At 26.6% G+C, this 19,726-nt stretch overlaps 1 protein-coding gene across 4 annotated transcripts in view; it reads right to left on the reverse strand.

The window, feature by feature from the left end:
• Nucleotides 1-279: 279 nt before the first annotated feature.
• The window catches only part of LOC100201545 (POTE ankyrin domain family member J), a 35,889-nt gene continuing 16,442 nt past the window's right edge, over nt 280-19,726 (reverse strand). Inside the window, exons 2-8 of one of the 4 annotated variants that reach the window (XM_065799312.1) lie at nt 14,266-14,788; nt 9,385-11,079; nt 6,033-6,233; nt 2,467-2,624; nt 1,369-1,675; nt 856-1,042; nt 280-772 (exon numbers count right to left, since the gene is read on the reverse strand). In XM_065799312.1, the coding sequence (XP_065655384.1) occupies nt 505-772; nt 856-1,042; nt 1,369-1,675; nt 2,467-2,624; nt 6,033-6,233; nt 9,385-11,079; nt 14,266-14,362 (2,913 nt within the window). In that variant the 5' untranslated portion in view covers nt 14,363-14,788 and the 3' untranslated portion in view covers nt 280-504. Of the gene's footprint in view, nt 773-855; nt 1,043-1,368; nt 1,676-2,466; nt 2,625-6,032; nt 6,234-9,384; nt 11,080-12,056; nt 12,790-14,265; nt 14,789-19,055; nt 19,613-19,726 lie in introns of those variants that run through there. The other 3 variants (XM_065799314.1, XM_065799311.1, XM_065799313.1) reach the window with 3 other exon arrangements.

The raw sequence follows: 19,726 nt of genomic DNA on the forward strand, positions 1-19,726 counted from the left end.
TTGAAAAAATATATACGGTTTTGGATTCGTTTTCAGGTTGCAATCTTATGTCAACCTACTAATGTGGCTTAAATATTTCTGAAGTATAATTAATTTGAACTGAAAACTTTAAAAAAAGGGCAGTGAATGGCAGGGTCTTAATTTACATTTAAAGTGCGTTTAACGTTGCAAAAAAAAAAAAAAAAAAATAAAAAAAAATTTCTGTAAGTCAATTTCCACTTATCCGGTTTTTTACGGAAACCGCTTTTGGATGAGAAACGGAAAGTGAAAATAATCACGTAAGCACGCGTATAAATTTTATTTGAGTGGAAACTTTGTTGTAAAATTTTCGAATAAAAAATTAAAAAATACTCTTATTACTATTCACAACAACTAAAAAAATAAAAAAAGTTTTATTCACAACTAATTGCAGAGAGATCGCATAACAGTAAATTTTCAAGGAGATTTGAAAGACAATAGATTTCATAGTGGTTTAAAGCAAGTTCCTAGTAATTTAAAGTAGCCTTAAAAGCAAAGCATATGAACAAGTTTAGAACCATGCTCAGTATATTGATCGATTGTCATCCATTGATCGCGATAGGCTGATATTGATGACATAATGGAACCACCTATCCAAGTTGCTAATAAGGGATCGTCGGCACATGTTATTTTAATTTTTGGATTTTCTATAGCAAGTTCTTTTTCAAGTCTTGTACTGTATCCTTTGAGCTTTGTATTACCACCAGTTACTAGGATGTTCTGCAAAAATATGTCTCGCAGTTCGGAGTTTACCCTAAGTAAATCAAAAAACCAATTATTAGTTTAAATTGCTTTTTAAAATTTAATTAATAAATTAGCAATATAAATCATGCTTACAACTCCAATGTTTGTGTGACTAGTTGTGTTGTGCTTGGCTGGTTTAAACCTAATAAATGTGGATCAAAGAGAACTTCTGGTGCAATAAATCTTTCTGCACCTACTTCAATCTCCTGACCATCAGGTAATACATAGGATTCATACATTTTCGATTGAGTTTTGTAAAGAGTTTCTTCTTTTTTAGCATCTATTTAAAAATATAACATTTGAACTAAATGTATTTGTGTGTACTAATATTAGCAAATCAGATAGTGCTAATCTGAAAAAAAGAAAATTTTTATCAAAAATATATTCTTATTAAAAATAGGTGTTTCATTCTGAATATACAAATTTACAGATATAGGTGCTTCATTCTAAATATACAAATATTCAGATGTACAAACATTGATTTATAAGGCTCTAGAATAGAAGCTGTATTCTTTTTATTGAAAAAAAGATTTAATAACAATATTCCCTAATTTAAGAAGACCTAAGTGAATATAGTTATAAAATATTGCATATAAATTAGTGTACCTTGAGAAACATAACACAAGCTTTGTTTCATTGAGTTAAGTACAAGTTTCTCAGAAGAAGTACTAAATGATCTTGGCTGTGCAGATTGTTGTAACAATCTTCCCAGATAGTTTGTTACTTGCTCTCCACCTATATCAAGTTGAGATATACCATGTGGAATTGTATGTCCTTCATAAATGGGAATAGCTTGAGTATTATAAAAACCAGAACTCAAACACACACCAGACATCATTCCCATTGAGTACAAAGCAAGAACACTTTGGTTTGCTAGATAAAATGATGGAACACCAAATTGTTCAAACATTATCTGTAATAAAAAAAAGTTATATTAACAATCGTCAGCTGTAATGCTTACTTGTGTCTGAAAGTTAAGTGACTAGAAAACCTTTCTAATATATTTTAAATTAAAAATAAAAGTAAATTTTTATTTTTCAATTTACGCATGTTTTTATTGTATTTATAAATTGGTTTTAAAAAGATTTAAATGCACTATTTTTTACACACTGTAATTCTTAAAAGGTTCTTGACAAAGTTTTTAATCATAATTCAGAATGAAATCGTTTTTTGATACCAATTCTAAAATGAAAATTTTCCCATACATTCATATTTTTAAGTTAAAGACGATGCACAAAAAAAACAGGTGTTACTATTGCAATAATTTTTGTACAGAGTAAGAAGGAAAATAATACAATAGCACAATTTTAAAAGTAATATTTCACTGTCTAAAAGCAAGGCAAGAAGACATGATTATTAACCCTTAGTATGTGCAGTGAAACCATTTGAATTAGTTTGTTTAATCACATAAATATTTATATTATAAATATTAATAATAACCATAATATTTTGTAATTCATAGGAAGTTTTTTTTACCAATTTAAAAGCCAAGGGAGAAAAAGTGACTTTGATTTAGAAATAGAAAATGGACCTTGCTTACTTCTTGATTATTGGAAAAATAAAAAAAATATATGATATTACATTCTTCAATGTGGATATATGAACATACACATTTATTATGACAAAAAAAAACTAAAGCATTTCTAAATTACTATAATCATTATAAGCAATATATTTATACTCACGACTTTTTCTTTTGCTTACCTCAGTCAATTTTTCTCTATGTTTTTTAGAAGTGAGTCCCATTTCTGTCATTAAAATTGGATGCTCATTGTCATTAATTTTCAACTCATGTTCCATTAAATGTTCAATGATACTAGTTACATCAGACCAGTTATTAATTTCTTGTTTTATGGGATGCTCTTCGGAAAATAAAAAATTAAAATTAAATAGATAAAAGGTAGCATATTAAAACATATCTTTTTTAATAGACATGTATTTTTAAATTTATATTTTTTAAATTTAATTTAAAATTTTGTAAAATTATATGTGCATATATATATATATATATATATATATATATATATATATATATATATATATATATATATATATATATATATATATATATATATATATATATATTTATATATATACATACATATATATATATACATAAATACATACATACATATATATACATGTATATATAAATATATATACATGTATATATACCTATACATATATATACATGTATATATATACACATATATATATACATGTATATATATATAAATATATATATATACATACATATACATATATATACATACATATACATATATATACATACATATACATATATATACATGTATATATATATATATACATGTGTGTATATATATATATATATATATATATATATATATATATATATATATATATATATATATATATATATATATATATATATATATATATATATATATATATATAAATGCTTAGCCAAAATTTTTTTAACAAATATGAGTAAAAGTTCCAGGTAACAAAAGAAAAACTATTCAAACTAAGATGAGTAAAATATATTTATTAGTTAAATTTTGACAAATATTTTAAATTTTTCTCTAACACAGAAGGCCTTTCCTATATAATCTTCGGCTGTGTATAAGATTTACAAAACTATAAAAAAATCTTTATATTGAACTTCATATAAAAAGTTTAAAAAGGAAGTAATTAAGGTTTATATAAAAAACTATAATTGACAAAAATAGAGTATAACTTGATTCTTGTTGTTAAGGAAATTTTAAAAGTACTGTGAAAATAATTACTTTGTATTTATATGTTCAATGTGTCATGTCCCTGTTTAAGTAGGCAAGCTTCATAAATAAGAAGTAAATTCTCATTTGAGAGTTTTAACATTGGAAATAATTTAAAAAAGGTTCATTTTTATGGCAATTGAAAACATGCTGATCAGATTTATCTGAACCAATACCTGTTCTGCACGTGTCAGTTGTGATATTATGGGTAAAAAGCGTGATATTAATAACTTTGTTAAAGGTAAAATAAATGCACTATTTTCGGAGGGCTATTCTCAAAGTAGTATAGCAAAACAATTAAAAATATCAAGATGTGCCGTGCAAAATGCTTTACGTGTGTTCAAGACTATTCAAATCGCAAAAATTATGGTAGAAAATGTGTGAGTACATCACGAGAAGACCGTTTTTTAAAGAATGTTGTTAATAGTGAGCCCCACATAACATCTGCAAGGTTATCACAACTTGCTATTGAAAGAGGACTTACTATTAGTTCGAGAACAATTAGAAGAAAGTTGTGCTATGACTTTGGTCTAGTTGCAAGAAGACCAGCTAAAAAACCTTTATTAACTCCATCTCAATTTCAAGCTAGGATTAAATTTTGTAAGAGTTTAAAAGACAAGACACCGGAATGGTGGGAACGCGTAATGTTTACAGACAAAAGTACGTTTCAACAGATTAGAAGCACGGGCTATAATTATGTTAGAAGACCTATGGGAGAACGCCTGAATCCAAAGTATACCATAAAAGCAGTAAAACATCCTCCTTTAGTCATGGTATGGGGAGCAATCACAGCGCAAGACCAATGCGGGTCGCACATCTTTAAAAAAGGTGAAAAAGTCAATGCACAAAAGTATCTAAGTGTATTGAAAGATAAAGTGAAACTGCACATGGAAATTACTAAAACCAGCATTTTCCAGCAAGATTCAGCACCTTGTCATACAGCTAAAACAGTTAAGAAGTGGTTTACTGATGATAAAATTGACTTAAGTTCACCCGATCTTAATGTTATCGAGAACTGCTGGAATATAATGAAGCAGAAAGTTGCAGCACATCAGCCAAAATCTGAAGGACATCTTCAAAAAGTTAAAGAAGTGTGGACTAATGAAATCACTCGAGAATTTTGTAAAACATTACATGGAATCCCAAGAAGAATACAAACTGTGCTTGTTAATAAGGGACATCCGACAAAGTATTGAATTATAACATTCAAGTCATTTAAACTGTACTATTGCTATAATTTGGTGCTATAACTATTATTTTATTGAATATTAACAATATTTGATAATTTTTATCTATTTTTTTTCATTTGTTTTACATTTTCTATTGTGTTTATTCAATAAAAATTTACACTGCAAATTTTGAGTTATTTTTTATGATGTGCCTTAATTTTTTGGCCACTGCTGTATATATATATATATATATATATATATATATATATATATATATATATATATATATATATATATACACATACTAGTAGGATAGCCTGAACATTCGCGGAAAGAATTGGTTGATGCTTTTTATTAGTTTTAATTGTTTTTTATTGTTTCTTGGACATAAGCCAATATACATAACGTGCTACATAACTAACTCATAGTCTGCTCATAGTTATTATAAAGCCTTTGGGTTAATCACACGCTAAATCTCAAGTTACATTACCTGCTACATAACTACTAAAATGCCCGCGGGCTACCTGCCCCTTACATAGCCCACTATGTAACCTGCTGCCAAACCTCTACAATGCCCACTGAATACCCAGCCACTATGTATAAAATATAATCTAGTATAAAGTAAAATATAACATAAAATATAAAGTAAAATAAAATGTAAAGTACAATGTAAAATAAAATGTAAAATCAGTAGTTATACACAGGATTTTATTTGATGTTTTTTGACAACAAAATGAAATGGAACAAAAAACTGTTTAATGATGTCAAAAAACATCAAATAAAAGTACAATGGCCCTTTTTTTTAATTATTTATAACATTTTTATTTAATAAAACGATAATAAGCTCTTATTAAATTAACTTAAAAAATTTTTTTTTCACCAAGATTACCCACCAATTGAATTAGAAAAAAGTTCATTTTTTTACTTTTTCGCTATAAATTATAGTTTTCGAGTTTACAGCGGAAAACGAAAATGTCCACAGACAGATAACCTCTATGTTTTTATGATAAGTGTATATATATATATATATATATATATATATATATATATATATATATATATATATATATATATATATATATATATATATATATATATATATATATATATATATATATATATATATATATATATATAATGACATTAATAAACTTAAAAAATATTATATATATTTTCATTTATAAATTTAAAAAATATTTATAAATTTATCAAATTTACAATTTTAGTACTAAATATCAAACTATATAATATTTAAACTTAAATACAAACTCATTAAAGACATCTTTTATTTATTGTTACAAAAAAAATTTTCTAAAATTAGATAATGTAAATTAAATATCTTTACCTATTTGAAGCATCCCTGCTACTTCCCATGCTTCATCACCAACATAATAAGGCTTTTTCATTTTGCTAACATCTTGAGAAAAACGACGTGGCACCCCAATTACTGATGGGCAGTAACAAGATGGCTTTGTCTCTCCACATATTCCAGCCTTCAAAATACCACATCCAGCATCTAATACTGCAGCTTTTCGTAAGGCTAAAGCTACAATCAATAAAAAAATGATTAATGCTGTGGTTCTATTATTTCATATAAAAAAAATTATAAAATAATCAAAACACAATTCAAAATACATTTAAATGTGGTTAGACCTGCTCTAGCAACCAGGCTTAAGTCTTTTTTGTACTATCAGAGGCACCCCTTTCTCTTTTCTACTAATACTACAATGGTGACAACATAAAAGAGCTAGTGTCTCTTACCCCAGCTAAAGGCTCAATTTTTAAAGACTGGTTATAGAGTGTCCTTTAATCTATAACCAGTCTGCAACTGTTCCTTCATACTCAAAAAACATGTTTGCTTTTGTGTATGTGCGTAGTTTTTTTTCCTTAAACATCAGTACTTTGAAATTTTGTCCCATCTTTATGTTTTCCTAGCTCATGTAATTTATGGTACAAGTCTTTTAACTTAAGTTTTTAAGTCATTGTAAACTGTTTTCTTACTCTTTAATACTCTTTTCTATTTTATAGTTAAACAACTTAAACAACCCAACTTAAAAAGCAGTTGCCTGCAGTACTATTGAAAGTGAAATTGTTTTGAAAAATAAAAATAATAACCAAATAACAGTAATAACAATTAAAGCTGAATTCTTGAATGTTTCAAAAAAGAATCTGAAAACTGTTGTTTTTTTTTATTTATCTTAAAATTCTTTATTGATGCAAAACTTGCATCAATAAAGAATTTTAATTACCAACTAATCAGATTGTGTCTCTGCAAAGAGTGTTCAAACAACTGCCTTCTAATATTTCAATTGTGACCTCTGTTGGTTTTGCATATTACTTGCCTATTAAGATTATCAATTTGTTTATGACTAATCTTATTTATAAATTTCTATACATTTATAGATAAGATAGTTACTTATAAATAAGATAGATATTTATAAATAAGATAATTATTTCTATTCTACCTAACAAGTTTAATTAGGATTAATTAGTAAATTAATATCTAAATTAGGACTAATTTAATAATTTTATGCTTTTAGTAAAATATGAGTTCCTTGTTTATTAAGTTTGTTTCTATACTATGTTTTTGATAATCACAGCCAAAACAGACAATTTGTACTATTTTAAATTTATTTGAACATTTTTTTTTTAACAAACTTAATTACAACAAAGCTGCAGGCAACCACCATTTAAATTGAGAGAAAAAGTAAATAAGAGAGTTGAAGTGCAAAATAATATTTCATAGAAAACTGAAATAACTGTGAATTGTTAGAGTCAGGAAAACATTAAAACAAAAGAGAATTTTAAAGCATTGATGGTTAAGGGAAAAACTAGTCTCTCTTGTCTTCATGTTTACTCAAAAAGTATTATAAGTAAACACGAAGACAAGAAAGAACTTTAAAGCACTGATGTTTATTTATTTTCATATGTTTACTCACAAACATATTTACTACAACCAATCATTAAGTTGGAAGTTTTTACAACCAATCACTCAGTTGGAAGTTAGCAGCAAAAAAATGAGCAAGAATGCAGTTGACAGAGAATTTTTAAACTGTAAATTATAAAACATGAAGAATTTCAAAATACCAATCTTCAAAGAAAAAAAAATTATATAAAAGTTTTTGAGCATGAAAGAACAGTTACTCATGCTCGGCAACAAAAGCAGGTCCGACAACAATTAAATAAGGTTTTAAACTTCTCTGTATATAAGTCTGTATAAAGTTTATCAATGAGCTTATGGGAAAGAAAGACATACCAGATTTTATCAAAAGCCTTTCTATGTCAACTTTTTAATATTTTTTGAACTTTATGTCAATTTTTCTATTTATTTATATGTCAAGAGCAACAGCCCTTCCTTCAGTTCTTCCATCTAATGCACAATAGAACTTTCCGGTTATAACATTTAATAAGTTAGCAGTAGAACAAGAAAATTGAAATTCACATTAATTGTCAGAGATTAATTTATTAGAATCAAGAAAAAATATTAAAAGTCTGTTAGATAAAATCTTTTATAATAATAGTAAAAAAACCGTCTGGGTTAAAGGGACCTCCAGAATTTTTAAAAACTAGTACCACAGATGCTGACTTCAAGCAATTAAGCACTTGTTAAATATTCAATAGTGGAATTAGATGAAAAGTTCTTAACATTGGGAGAGGTAATAAGGCCCATATATGAGAGACAAAATCTTGAATTTTTCTTTGCATAATGACATTGCTAAAGTTTTCCTTAAGTCTCTAGAACCTGAATTCTAAGATAAAATATGAGATTATTTATCAGAGACTTTAGCATCAGACCATTTTTCACTGATTTCTTGTAATCATAAAAAGAAGTTTGTTCATAGAGAACTGCTCTTGTGAAAAAGATGAAAAGATAAAACGCTTAGATTTTGTTTGAGAAAACCTTTAAAATGCTTTCTCCTTCTTTAAAAACCTATATTTAAAAGAGTGAGAACTGACTTACAACTGATGAGAATCAATAAAAGCAGTAATATCAAGTCACATATAAGTAATATCTGTTAATGTCAAGGTCAAACAATAGAAAATGTCATGGTCAAACTCTACAAAATGATTTTTAGTTGAAAAAAAAAAGATTTCTGGTATGGTAATATTTTATATTATCAGTATATACCTCTACTTTATAATTGAATTTTTTCACTAATTTTTTTATGTAAATTATAAATACACTGTTATGTGTGGCTCACATTAACTATACACTCTATCAGAGAACTATTAGAAACCTTTTATTCAAAGCTGCAGTATGCACATTGAATGAGGTTTTGGGCAATCTAAATAACAAGGATATCTTTTCAGGGTAGAGAAAAAAAGACTTGCTTTACATTACTATCTGTATTGTCCAACCTTATTGTAAGACTGTTCCATTAACTAACTTATATAAGAAGAAATGTGTGATAATCACATAAAAACTTAATTTAATATCCATGCTTATCTAAGACATCAAAACTGAGTGGCTGTCTTAACATCAATATTTAACCATTGGTAATAACCCATTACTACCATCGGTAAAGTAAAAAAGTAAAAAAAAAAAGGATATCACCATCATCTTATTTTTAACAAAGCACTCTTTGTTAGTACTAAATAAAAAAGCAATGAACAAAAAACAAAGCACTTTAACTGATTAGCAAACATTTAAACAAAAAATTCATATAACTATTTTTATCAAAAGTAAAAATACTTACGTCGATCATTTGTTACATGATTTAATGGAGTGTTGTGTGATCGCATATAATCATCAAATGAAGTGTCTGAATAATTTGAAATTTTTCTTTGAGGCATCACAATGTTATTTCTTAAGATTTCAATTGTGGCTTTTACAGGCAGAATTTCATCTTCTAAAATTTCATCATCAGTGTCAATACCATCTACGCCATTACCTTCAATGTTATTTGAATTAACAGACTTTTCATCTTCTTCACGTTCAAAGTTTTTAGTAACTTTCAAAATGTCATTTAACATATCCTGCTCAAAAAGACTCATAGGCCTATCACCTCTTGCTCTACCTCGCTTATTTTTTTTTTTATTAGGAGTTGAGCTTGCAACTGATTTTTCTTCTGTTTTATCAACATTAGAGAAATTATTGATTTCTTGGGTGGATACTGGTGTTGGTTCAACAGAAGTAACATTTGAAATTTTTTTAACAATCTTCTCTGATTCATTTAGTTCCTCGTCTGATTCAGGAAACTCAAGATCATCTTCATCTGCTAGTAACTCAGCTAGTTTTTCAGCATACCCTGACAAAGGTCTATCAGTGTTTTTTTTATTTATATGATGTTTATCCCTAAGAAAATTACGATTTTCATCAATAAAAATACCATTTACTTCTGCTTTAGGTTTAGCTTTATTTTTATTATTATAATTAGTAGAAATGACTAAATCATTAGAACCATCAGAGTAATCATTAATAAGAACAGATGATGGTACAATGTTTTCAATTTTGTCATCCAAGTTTATTTTGTAAATGGAATTACTGTTACATTCAGATGAATCTATTTTATCTATTTTATTTGAAGGTAAATAATCAACATCTGGTAAAAATGCCAATTGATTTTTATTTAATTGAGATTGTTTTTTACATTTGGTGTCTTCAACAATTTGATCTCTAGATGAAATATCAGAGGCAATAGCACTCTTTTTTAATAAATCACTAGCTTCTTGCACTGAGTCATTTACAACAACTTTAGCAAGAACTTCAGTGTAGTTATTGAAACTGGTTTGTTCATAAGTATTGTTAAAATTATGTACATTTAGTGCTGTTACTCTTGAAGATAATGTGTTGCCAACTATAGATTTATCATTATTAGTGTAACTTTTTTCAGATTCATTTATTTCAAGCTTGGCTATATCATTCTTATCAACTTTTTTATCCAACAGATTAACCAAATCCGTACATGGTGTATTGGCACCAAATTGAGTTTTATTTAAATTTTCATTACTTTGTTTATTTACTTTTGCTTTAAACACTATATTTTTATTGATAGAATGTGATTCTTCTTTATTAATAATTTCGGGTTTGTCTATTAAGTTCTTTTCGTTTAAAAAAATTGGTGGAGATTTTTCTGAATCATCCTGTGAATTATTACAGTCTTTTAAAGTAATAGATGTTTTAAACTTAACAATACTATCGTCTTCTTTTACTTTAAGTATCTTATCAGTTTTGTTTTTATTTATTTCATTTTCGTTCAACAAATTTATTTGTTCATCTTTATTGTTGCTGTACTTTCTTCGCTTTCTAAGAAAACTTAGGCGACGCTTTTTACTTATTTCGTTTGCTGTCGGGCTATTTGTACTAATATCGTCATTTTGTAGTTTATCGTTTTTCTTTTCATTCGATTTCTGATGGGCTTTGAATTTACTTCGACACGTCAGTAGCACACCTAAAATGAAGACAAAAAGCCATAGTAATAATCCTGAACTATTGAATAAATTTGCGAGAGAAAATTCTGTGGGAAAACTCATGGCAGTAACCAACACATTTAACTATTTTCTCACAGTTTTAACTTTTAAAAGTGAATCGAATTACTATTTGCACAGTTATTTGTCAATAACGCATTCCTATCATATCTTTACGGGGGTAAAATTAGAAATTTTTTTTGATGTTGTTATTTTTTTTTTTTTTTTTAGTTTTACCATCCAAAAATTAAAGTGGCAAGTACACACACACACACACACACACACACACACACACACACACACACACACACACACACACACACACACACACACGCACACACGCACTCTGCTAATATATAATAAATGAGATAACTTTACCTTGTGTGGGGTTTAACGACAGGCATATATATATATATATATATATATATATATATATATATATATATATATATATATATATATATATATATATATATATATATATATATTATTATTATTATTTTTATTATTATTATTATTATTATTATTATTATTATTATTATTATTATTATTATTATTATTATTATTATTATTATATATGTAAATGCATGTAATACATAATGTAAATACATATGTTTACATTTCCATAGAAAAAAGCGTTACCCCCATATTAACTTGATAAGTGTTTTTAATGCGAAGTTTTGTTAATGAAATAATACTCTCGTGTTTTCGTTTATATAATGGGCTATTTAATTTTTGTAACAGTAATTCATTAACTACAATACAGTTATGAATACAACGTTTCGGAGTTTTAAGGTTAAAGAATAAAAAAGGAGAATTGATTTATTTAATAAATTGTACCAGTTAAGCGGTAGATCTCCTCGCATTCGTATGCACTCAACTTAAACAGTAATTAGCAAGCGGGTCGTGTTTTAAAAGGAATGAATAAAGTTAAATAAAACTTTCGAAATTAGTTGCATACCTGTTTCATCAATATCAATATAATTCAGCATTGTGATATTTTCACATATGTGAGTTATATCTAAAACTTCAATAGGGGTCTTGGTGTCTTCAACAATATTGTAGTCAAATGTCTTGTCAACATGTTCAAAAACCTCTGTTAAAATATATCGATCAGTGATTTCGATCACCTCAACAAAGGATGTAATATGTGAGCTTTCGTATGCATTTTGCATATCATTTGATACAAGCTTGTCACCCATAACTTTTTAATTTGGTGTAAACAAATTTAATTGTTATTTTATGAACACTATATTATTTAATTTATACAATTATAACTTGTTCGCCAACTATTTTTTTTTTATCTTATAGTAATAATTTTTACTTGTAATTTACACTAACCATAACCATTCAACCAACTCAAGAAGATTTTTGCATACTTATTAATGCCCATTATAATTTATACTCGCCAATTCATTAATCGATATTTTTTGTTTTCGCTGTTACTTTACAATAATAGCTTATGTCTGTAAAAGTTTAGAATTTCTTATGCACTTTTTTAAATTATGTTTGTTAAATAAATAAACTAGCTACAGAGTCATATTTCTTTTTGCAGAAGTCTAAATTTAAACAGTAATAATTCCGTTAATTGTTAAAACATTAAAATAAAGTTATGTATTAACAAGCTTTTACAATGCAACAAAAGGGATGTCAATTCAAACACGCAAACTCGCAGAAGATAAAGTAATTAGAAAAAGTAAAGAAGTTCTTTATTGTATTTACCTTTGGGATTTGTTAATGTTAAAATCCTTTAATGCGTTATTCTGTAATAAAATGCATTAGCTTTACGTATTAGGGTGGACATTCAAGTTAAATTTATTACAATTTGAAGTTATTCAAAATGTTATAATAATTTTAACAAGATAGTGTACAAAATATTTAATAAATACACAAAGGGGTTCATTCAAGCTAAGCAGGATAAAAACTACATTAAAACATTTTATTAAGTTTTTAAGTTATAAAACGTAAGTCAAACATGAGTTTTTAAGTCAAAAATAATTTAAATGGCTTAAATATAATAAATAGTTATAATAGTTTATAAACTATGAATTAGTATTTTGATTTACATTTTTTAAAAGTTAGACAGACAAATAATAAAAAACAACGCTATTTTAGTTTGTTATAATTATTTTTGAGGCGTTATATTATTATAAATTATTAAGCCTCAAACTGATTTATTCTAAAATTATGTTAATACAGCGTATTATAGTACAGCCAATAAAATACTATTATAAAGACATTATTTTGTTGTTTGGCGCCCATGAACACTAAAGAATGGTTTCTTATATAAAATAGCAACAAAGGTTTTAAAGGCTATAGCAACTCCAATTCAAAAGTATTCAATCTAAATGGGTCGTTGGCATATTTCATTGTGCTTAGCTTTACTTCGCTTTATTTACGATTTTGTCATTTGTCTTAATAATTTTCACTTTACACATGTTAGAAGCCAGAATATTTTATTTATAAACTTCTAAATACTCTAAAAACTGAAAAAATGACTTAAAGTTATATATTTTAGCCAGAATAGTTAAAAGATATGGTATTTTTTTAAGTTTAAATTATCTTAAGCGTTTAAATTATCTTTTAGTTTAAATTAAACTAAACTCTTTTTAGGGTTTAATTATCTTTTTTTCATAAAGTTAAACTTTTTTTCCAAGATGTATTTTAAACAACCATATTCGTATAGAATACATTGAATTTCATTCATAGAAGAGACCTATAATAAATGTGGTGTTTTCTTTGATATTATTTGATGATAATAAAAATTACATTAAAAAATATTTTATTATTTACTTATTTATTATGTATAACTTTTATTATTAATTTATATTTATTTATTATTATGAGTTATTTTTTTTAGTTTGGATTTGAATTGTGAGCCTACTATTTAGTTATTCAAGCAACTGTTTAAAGCGCAAAAACTCAAGGGTACTTAAGCTATATACGTCCAATTTTGAGGTAGTTTTTACAAAGGTTTTCAAAACAGCAAACGACAAGCTTTTACAGCATGAACACCAACACTTCGCATAAACTTAGCATAAAGTTGTAAAAGTGCAATGTCTTACACAATTAAGTGTTTTACATAAAAATTATCGTAAAACTTAAACAATGGCAGCTCGTCAATGTTACCGTCATTCTTTGATTTTAGCTAGTAATTGAATAATACATACCAATAGTTTGCTGATACATGCCAATATTTGGGTAATTAATATCCAATCCTGCATTATAGTTTTTTGGTACTTCTCTATAAATTATTATTCCTCTCATGTTATATGATTTTAAAATGATAGAGGTTTCTTAATGTTTTTTTTGTCAGTTAAATATCTTTGCAGTTTAGTTTTTAAAAATAAAATAAATATATCATTATAGCTTTCACTATGCTATGCTCAACTTTGATAAAAATAAAATTCAAGTAACTCAGTTCTGGAACCATAAAAATGCTTTCCTTGATGGCAAATGTTATAGATACAGAAAAATATAACTGATTTATCAACTCTAAAAGTCAGGATAATCAATGGGTTTCCGATTATAATAAAATTATTTTTACTGTATTGGTATGTCAGGATTTATCATACACAAAAAAAAAATCAATCTTAATACAATTTAATAAGAGATGACATAAAAAACGCATCCGCTAATCCATTAAAATATAATCTCCATCGCAGAAATATGTTTGCAGCAAAGTGGAATTTCCTAACAAATAAAAAAGTATATTTGAAAATCAGGATGTTTATCTTATTCAGTTGTGCTTTGCAAAGCATTTCAAATCATTAAAAAAAAAATTGACTATAAAAATTATGGAAAAAAGTTTAAAAATATCTATAAAGATTTCAAATGTATTCTTAATGGAAGTAAGTTTATCAAGTCATCATAGCAGGAGTCCGATGGAATTATAATCATTCTAATCAATATACTCTAGTTTACAATTAATTTATACAAGATAAGTTAATTTCATACAAAGTTCATACATATTTCGTTAATTTTGTGACATTTGTTGTTATGGTTTCTTGTTACTATTATTCTGACAATTTTTAAAGTAATTTTAAATTTTACTCTTTTACAGAAAAATAACTTTTTTCTAAAATAAAAGTTACATGCTTTAGTTTAAAATTAGATACAAGAAATATAGTGTACAGTAAATGCAATAGGGAGTGGGAGGATGGGGAAGAGTGAGCTACGGTTTAAGATTTCCCAGTTTTGTAACAGATCTTGGCGCAGGTGTTAGTGGTGTGTTCCACTTTTTTCTGTGCAAAATAAAATTTTCTGTACAAATTAAAAGTCCTTTATAGAATATGCTGGCTATTAATTAAGTTCTTTAAGGACAGATAACAGATCCTAACAGATACCAGATCCTGACAGATAGTGGTTGAAAAGTAATAATATAGCACCTAGAAGTGTTTTTTTATATAACAGGCCCGTAGAGACAAAAATTATATGGGGGGGGGGGGGGGGAGCAACATTACTGGGTTGGTCAAATAGTAGTAGGTCAAAACTTTTTGTCAAAGGAACTTACGCCGAAAATACGGATAACAAATTAGGTCCTTTCTACGCTTTTTTTTCTTTTATTTCTTAATTTGCATCCGTTTGTTCGAAAAATGATTGTGGAAGGAAGGGGGGGGGGTAATACCGCTGCTGCCCCCCCTCCCGTTGCTACGGGCCTGTATACTACATCGTTTGTATATTGTTTCATGCTCAATTTTTTCAAAACAGTCAAAGATTTAAAAAAAATTAACGATCTCTAATAAAAAATTTTTTGAGGACTTTTGAAGTTTAACTTATTTTTATTCAAATTTTATTTTACGATATTCACGTTTAAAAGACGACTTTTTATTTGTTTTATAAACTTATTAAAAGCCAAACCAAGTATTCAGAGAAAATCATAAAATAAAATAAAATTTTCCGACCTACTTATTTTTGCACCATGAGTAAAATATATAATGAAAGACATTTTATACATCGTGTAATCTAACAATATTTTGCACTCACATAGTCAAATTGATAAATTTTTAAAACAATATTATTAATTCCTTCCTAGCTCATTTATTGAAATTTAACTACAATAATTTAACATCATTTAAAGTTTTGTAAATTGTTTTATCTTGTGAGGTGTTTTAATAAACATAAAACTTTTTAATTCCCCAAACCTTTTAAAGTAAAAATAAATTTCAAAAAAGTAACTATTAAAGACAAAAATTTGCCGAATGGTCACACACGAGCAGTAAAATTTTAGTTAAATTTAAATTTTAACTAAAAATGTTGTGAAACCTTTTTAAATAAGACTGTTGTCAAACCCTGCAAAAACTTCAAAATATCTTATGAATTTTGGTACAATAACCCAAGACCAATATCTAAAACTCCCACCCAAACCCTAAAGTATTTAGTACTTTTTATCGAAATAATAATAATAATAATAAAGATTAAAAATTTATCACTATATTTCAAATTTTACCACAAAATTTTATACATCTTTATTTGGCACTGATGTTCATCAGTTATTTAATTTTTAGTAATGGGCTTCCTGATATCTGTGAATATCAAAAAGCCCATTATTTTTTTAATGTTTATTTTTTTCGGAAATAATCTTATTAGCATCTAATCAAATTAAAATCAAGTTTGTGGAAGTTTAAAACCACGTTTGTGCAAGTTTTACTATAAAAAAAGGTAAATTGTTTGCAGCAAATCCCTTTTTTGGAAGAATATTGTTTCAAAAATCTCGAGAATTAGAAATGTGATTGAGTTTAAATATCTCGATCACGAGAATCAGGAAAGTAATCAATTTTAAATATCTCGATCTTGAGAGTCAGGAAAGTGATCGAGTTCACTCCAAAGAAGAGAGCTCAAATTTAAAAAAAAATCGATAACAAAAGCATAACAAGAATTTGCTAAGAAAAAGCCGTAAAAATATTTAATTTCGGACTTAAATTCTTTTTTTGAATATTGAAAAATGTTAAGAACCCTATTATATGCTATAAACGAACAAAAACTCCGTACATTAACTTATAGCTTTAGTTTTGGCGATTATTACAAAACTATATAAACTCTAATTTTAGTGTCGATGGCAAGAGCTAACTTACATTCAGTCAATTCTAACAGGTAATAACACTTCGAGTTACTACCTGTTAGAAGTGACTTGCTTAGTGATTGACCAAGAAGTGTACTTCAAGGAGTTCCTAATCAAAGATTTGAACCTATTTTTTTAGGAACATCACAATTAAGGTAAATGTACTTAGCTTCATTGCACCATGCTTAATTAATCACAGATCGGCTACAAACGTAAAGAAACCAAAGGTACTTAACTACTTATAAGAAATAAACCTATTAAATGCGCTAAAAGTTTATCCTATTAAGTTAATTTTTAGCAGTTCTTAAACATGAACTGGACTGCTGGCAATGTTTACCAAATAAAACCCAGGATAAGAAATTACCTGAGAAAAATGAATGTTGCACAAAAGTTGGTTTTGACATTACAAGCTTTATAGGTATGCCATTTTGGAGTTAATTGAGTTAATTTTATTTATGTAAGTAAGTTCTGGTAGAGTTTAATTTTTTTCTTTTGAATATTTTAAATAAAGTTATAGTAAAATAATCAATATCCAGTGGGCACGGGACCTAAAAAAAGACGTCTTTTGAAGTTCAAAAAACGTCCAAAACGCTCAAAAGACGTTGTTTTTTTTATGTCCCGTGCCTAGTGGGCACGGTAGTACTAGTTTTTATTTAAAATACGTTAAAAACATGCAGTTGTAAATATTTTTAACATTGCGAAAAATACGAGTGTAAAGTTGCAGTTAACATGATATGAAAGCATTATTTAGACGTCTAAAGCATATTCGTTAAACTGGTTAAAATGTCCGTCCAAGAGCAGATGTAACACGTCTTAAAACTATCCTATGAAGTCTATGACCATTGTAGGGCGTTTCAAATCCGTTCTGGAAACACCTATGGCAAATAAAGGTCTATTAAATTTATTGCGATTATAACAAAATATTGGTTTACTTCCACTTCTAGTACAGATATGTATAATTTGTATTATTTAAAAATTTTTTTTAAAGATCTTACTAGTGTTGCCATTTATTTCAGTTTTGTTAGCTCATTTCAAATAAGAATTAGTTTACAATTTCTTTGAGTACCTGGACGGCACCGAAAATTCCTAAATTAAGAACTATTTTTCAAAACTTTTGGACACCACAAATTTTCGAACATATTTTTTTTTAATTGATGTAAAGTTTTTTGATCTTTTATTCTAAAAAACATCTTTAATTTTCTTTGTTTTTTCTGTTTTATTTAGTTTTAACAAATATAACAAATATACATACATTAAGCTGAAACTAGACGACACATTTTAACAGTTCAATACTGCCTTATTATGCGATTAACATTTATGCAATTTAGCAAATATTGATTGCTCATGAAACCAGAACAAAATAAACTTGTTTGCATAAAACATAACAAAAAATAAAATATATCTTGTCTGTCGGTTTGTTTAAGCATAATTAACTTAACTAAATGCGATTAGTTATAAAATATTTTAACAATATAAAAACTAGAATGAAAACAATAAAATAGTTAAAGTCCTTTTTTATCAAATCAAAAACTAAATAATAACGATAATTACGATATTTTATCTACTAAATTATATTTACAAACAATATTGGTGTAGTTAATTTATTATTATTTATCTATTTGTTTTGAGTTGATAAAAAATTCAAAGATTTTTCTCTTTTAAATCTTATGGAAAACCTTCCAAAGTAAAGTTATATTACGTTTTTCTCCAACAATTTGGGCTTCCGTACTTGTATTTCGGTGAAATTCATTTCGTATATTTATTCATACAACGGATAAAAGAATATTTATTTGCGCATTGCAAAGTTTTACAATAAAACTCGCTGTTTTTATCTGTAGCATTTTTCATATTTGATTAAAACAAAACTGAAAAAAAAAACTTAATCTGTAAATTACTCACTATCGTTGCTATCTTCATCATTTCCAACTTTTTGAAACCCATTAAAAGAACAACAGTTGCCCATTTCACAAATGTTCACAATATAAAAAAACTATACCATTACTGAAAAATTTTTCATCAAAAATTAATACTTTACGCTCAAGCCAAATACTTTTTCAATTAAATTTGAAATTTAAGAAAACTTTATGTGACGTCAAATTTTTTAATGAAAATTGATTTAAAATCAAAATGATTTTATAGAAAAATCTAACATAGTTCTATAGGCTATTTTATTCTGTCAATTACCATGGAAAATGTAAAATTATTTGCCATAATTAATCGTTGCGCTTTATCCGAAAAACTTTGTAAGAGATTTGTTCGGATGTTTATTAGTCTTGCAATAACAGTACTACATCAACAACTTTTTAATAATCAACGCCGAATTCCTAAAATTTATTTGTATATATTATTCTTTGTAAATTGAGTCGATGCTTGAAGTTTTATTGTGTTATGTGATTGACAAAAAAAAAAGAAAAAGAAATTATTGCTTTGTAATGTAATGAGCTTTATAGCCATTCAAAAACTCAGTGGGCAACATCACTTAAATTTTGTTATTTGTTTAATAATGTAAAGTAATTACATTTAGTACATATAAATAAATATACATTTCTCATTTATAATATTGAAATGCT

Source organism: Hydra vulgaris, chromosome 06 (genome assembly GCF_038396675.1).
Source record: "Hydra vulgaris chromosome 06, alternate assembly HydraT2T_AEP".
NCBI classification, from domain to species: Eukaryota; Metazoa; Cnidaria; class Hydrozoa; order Anthoathecata; family Hydridae; genus Hydra; species Hydra vulgaris.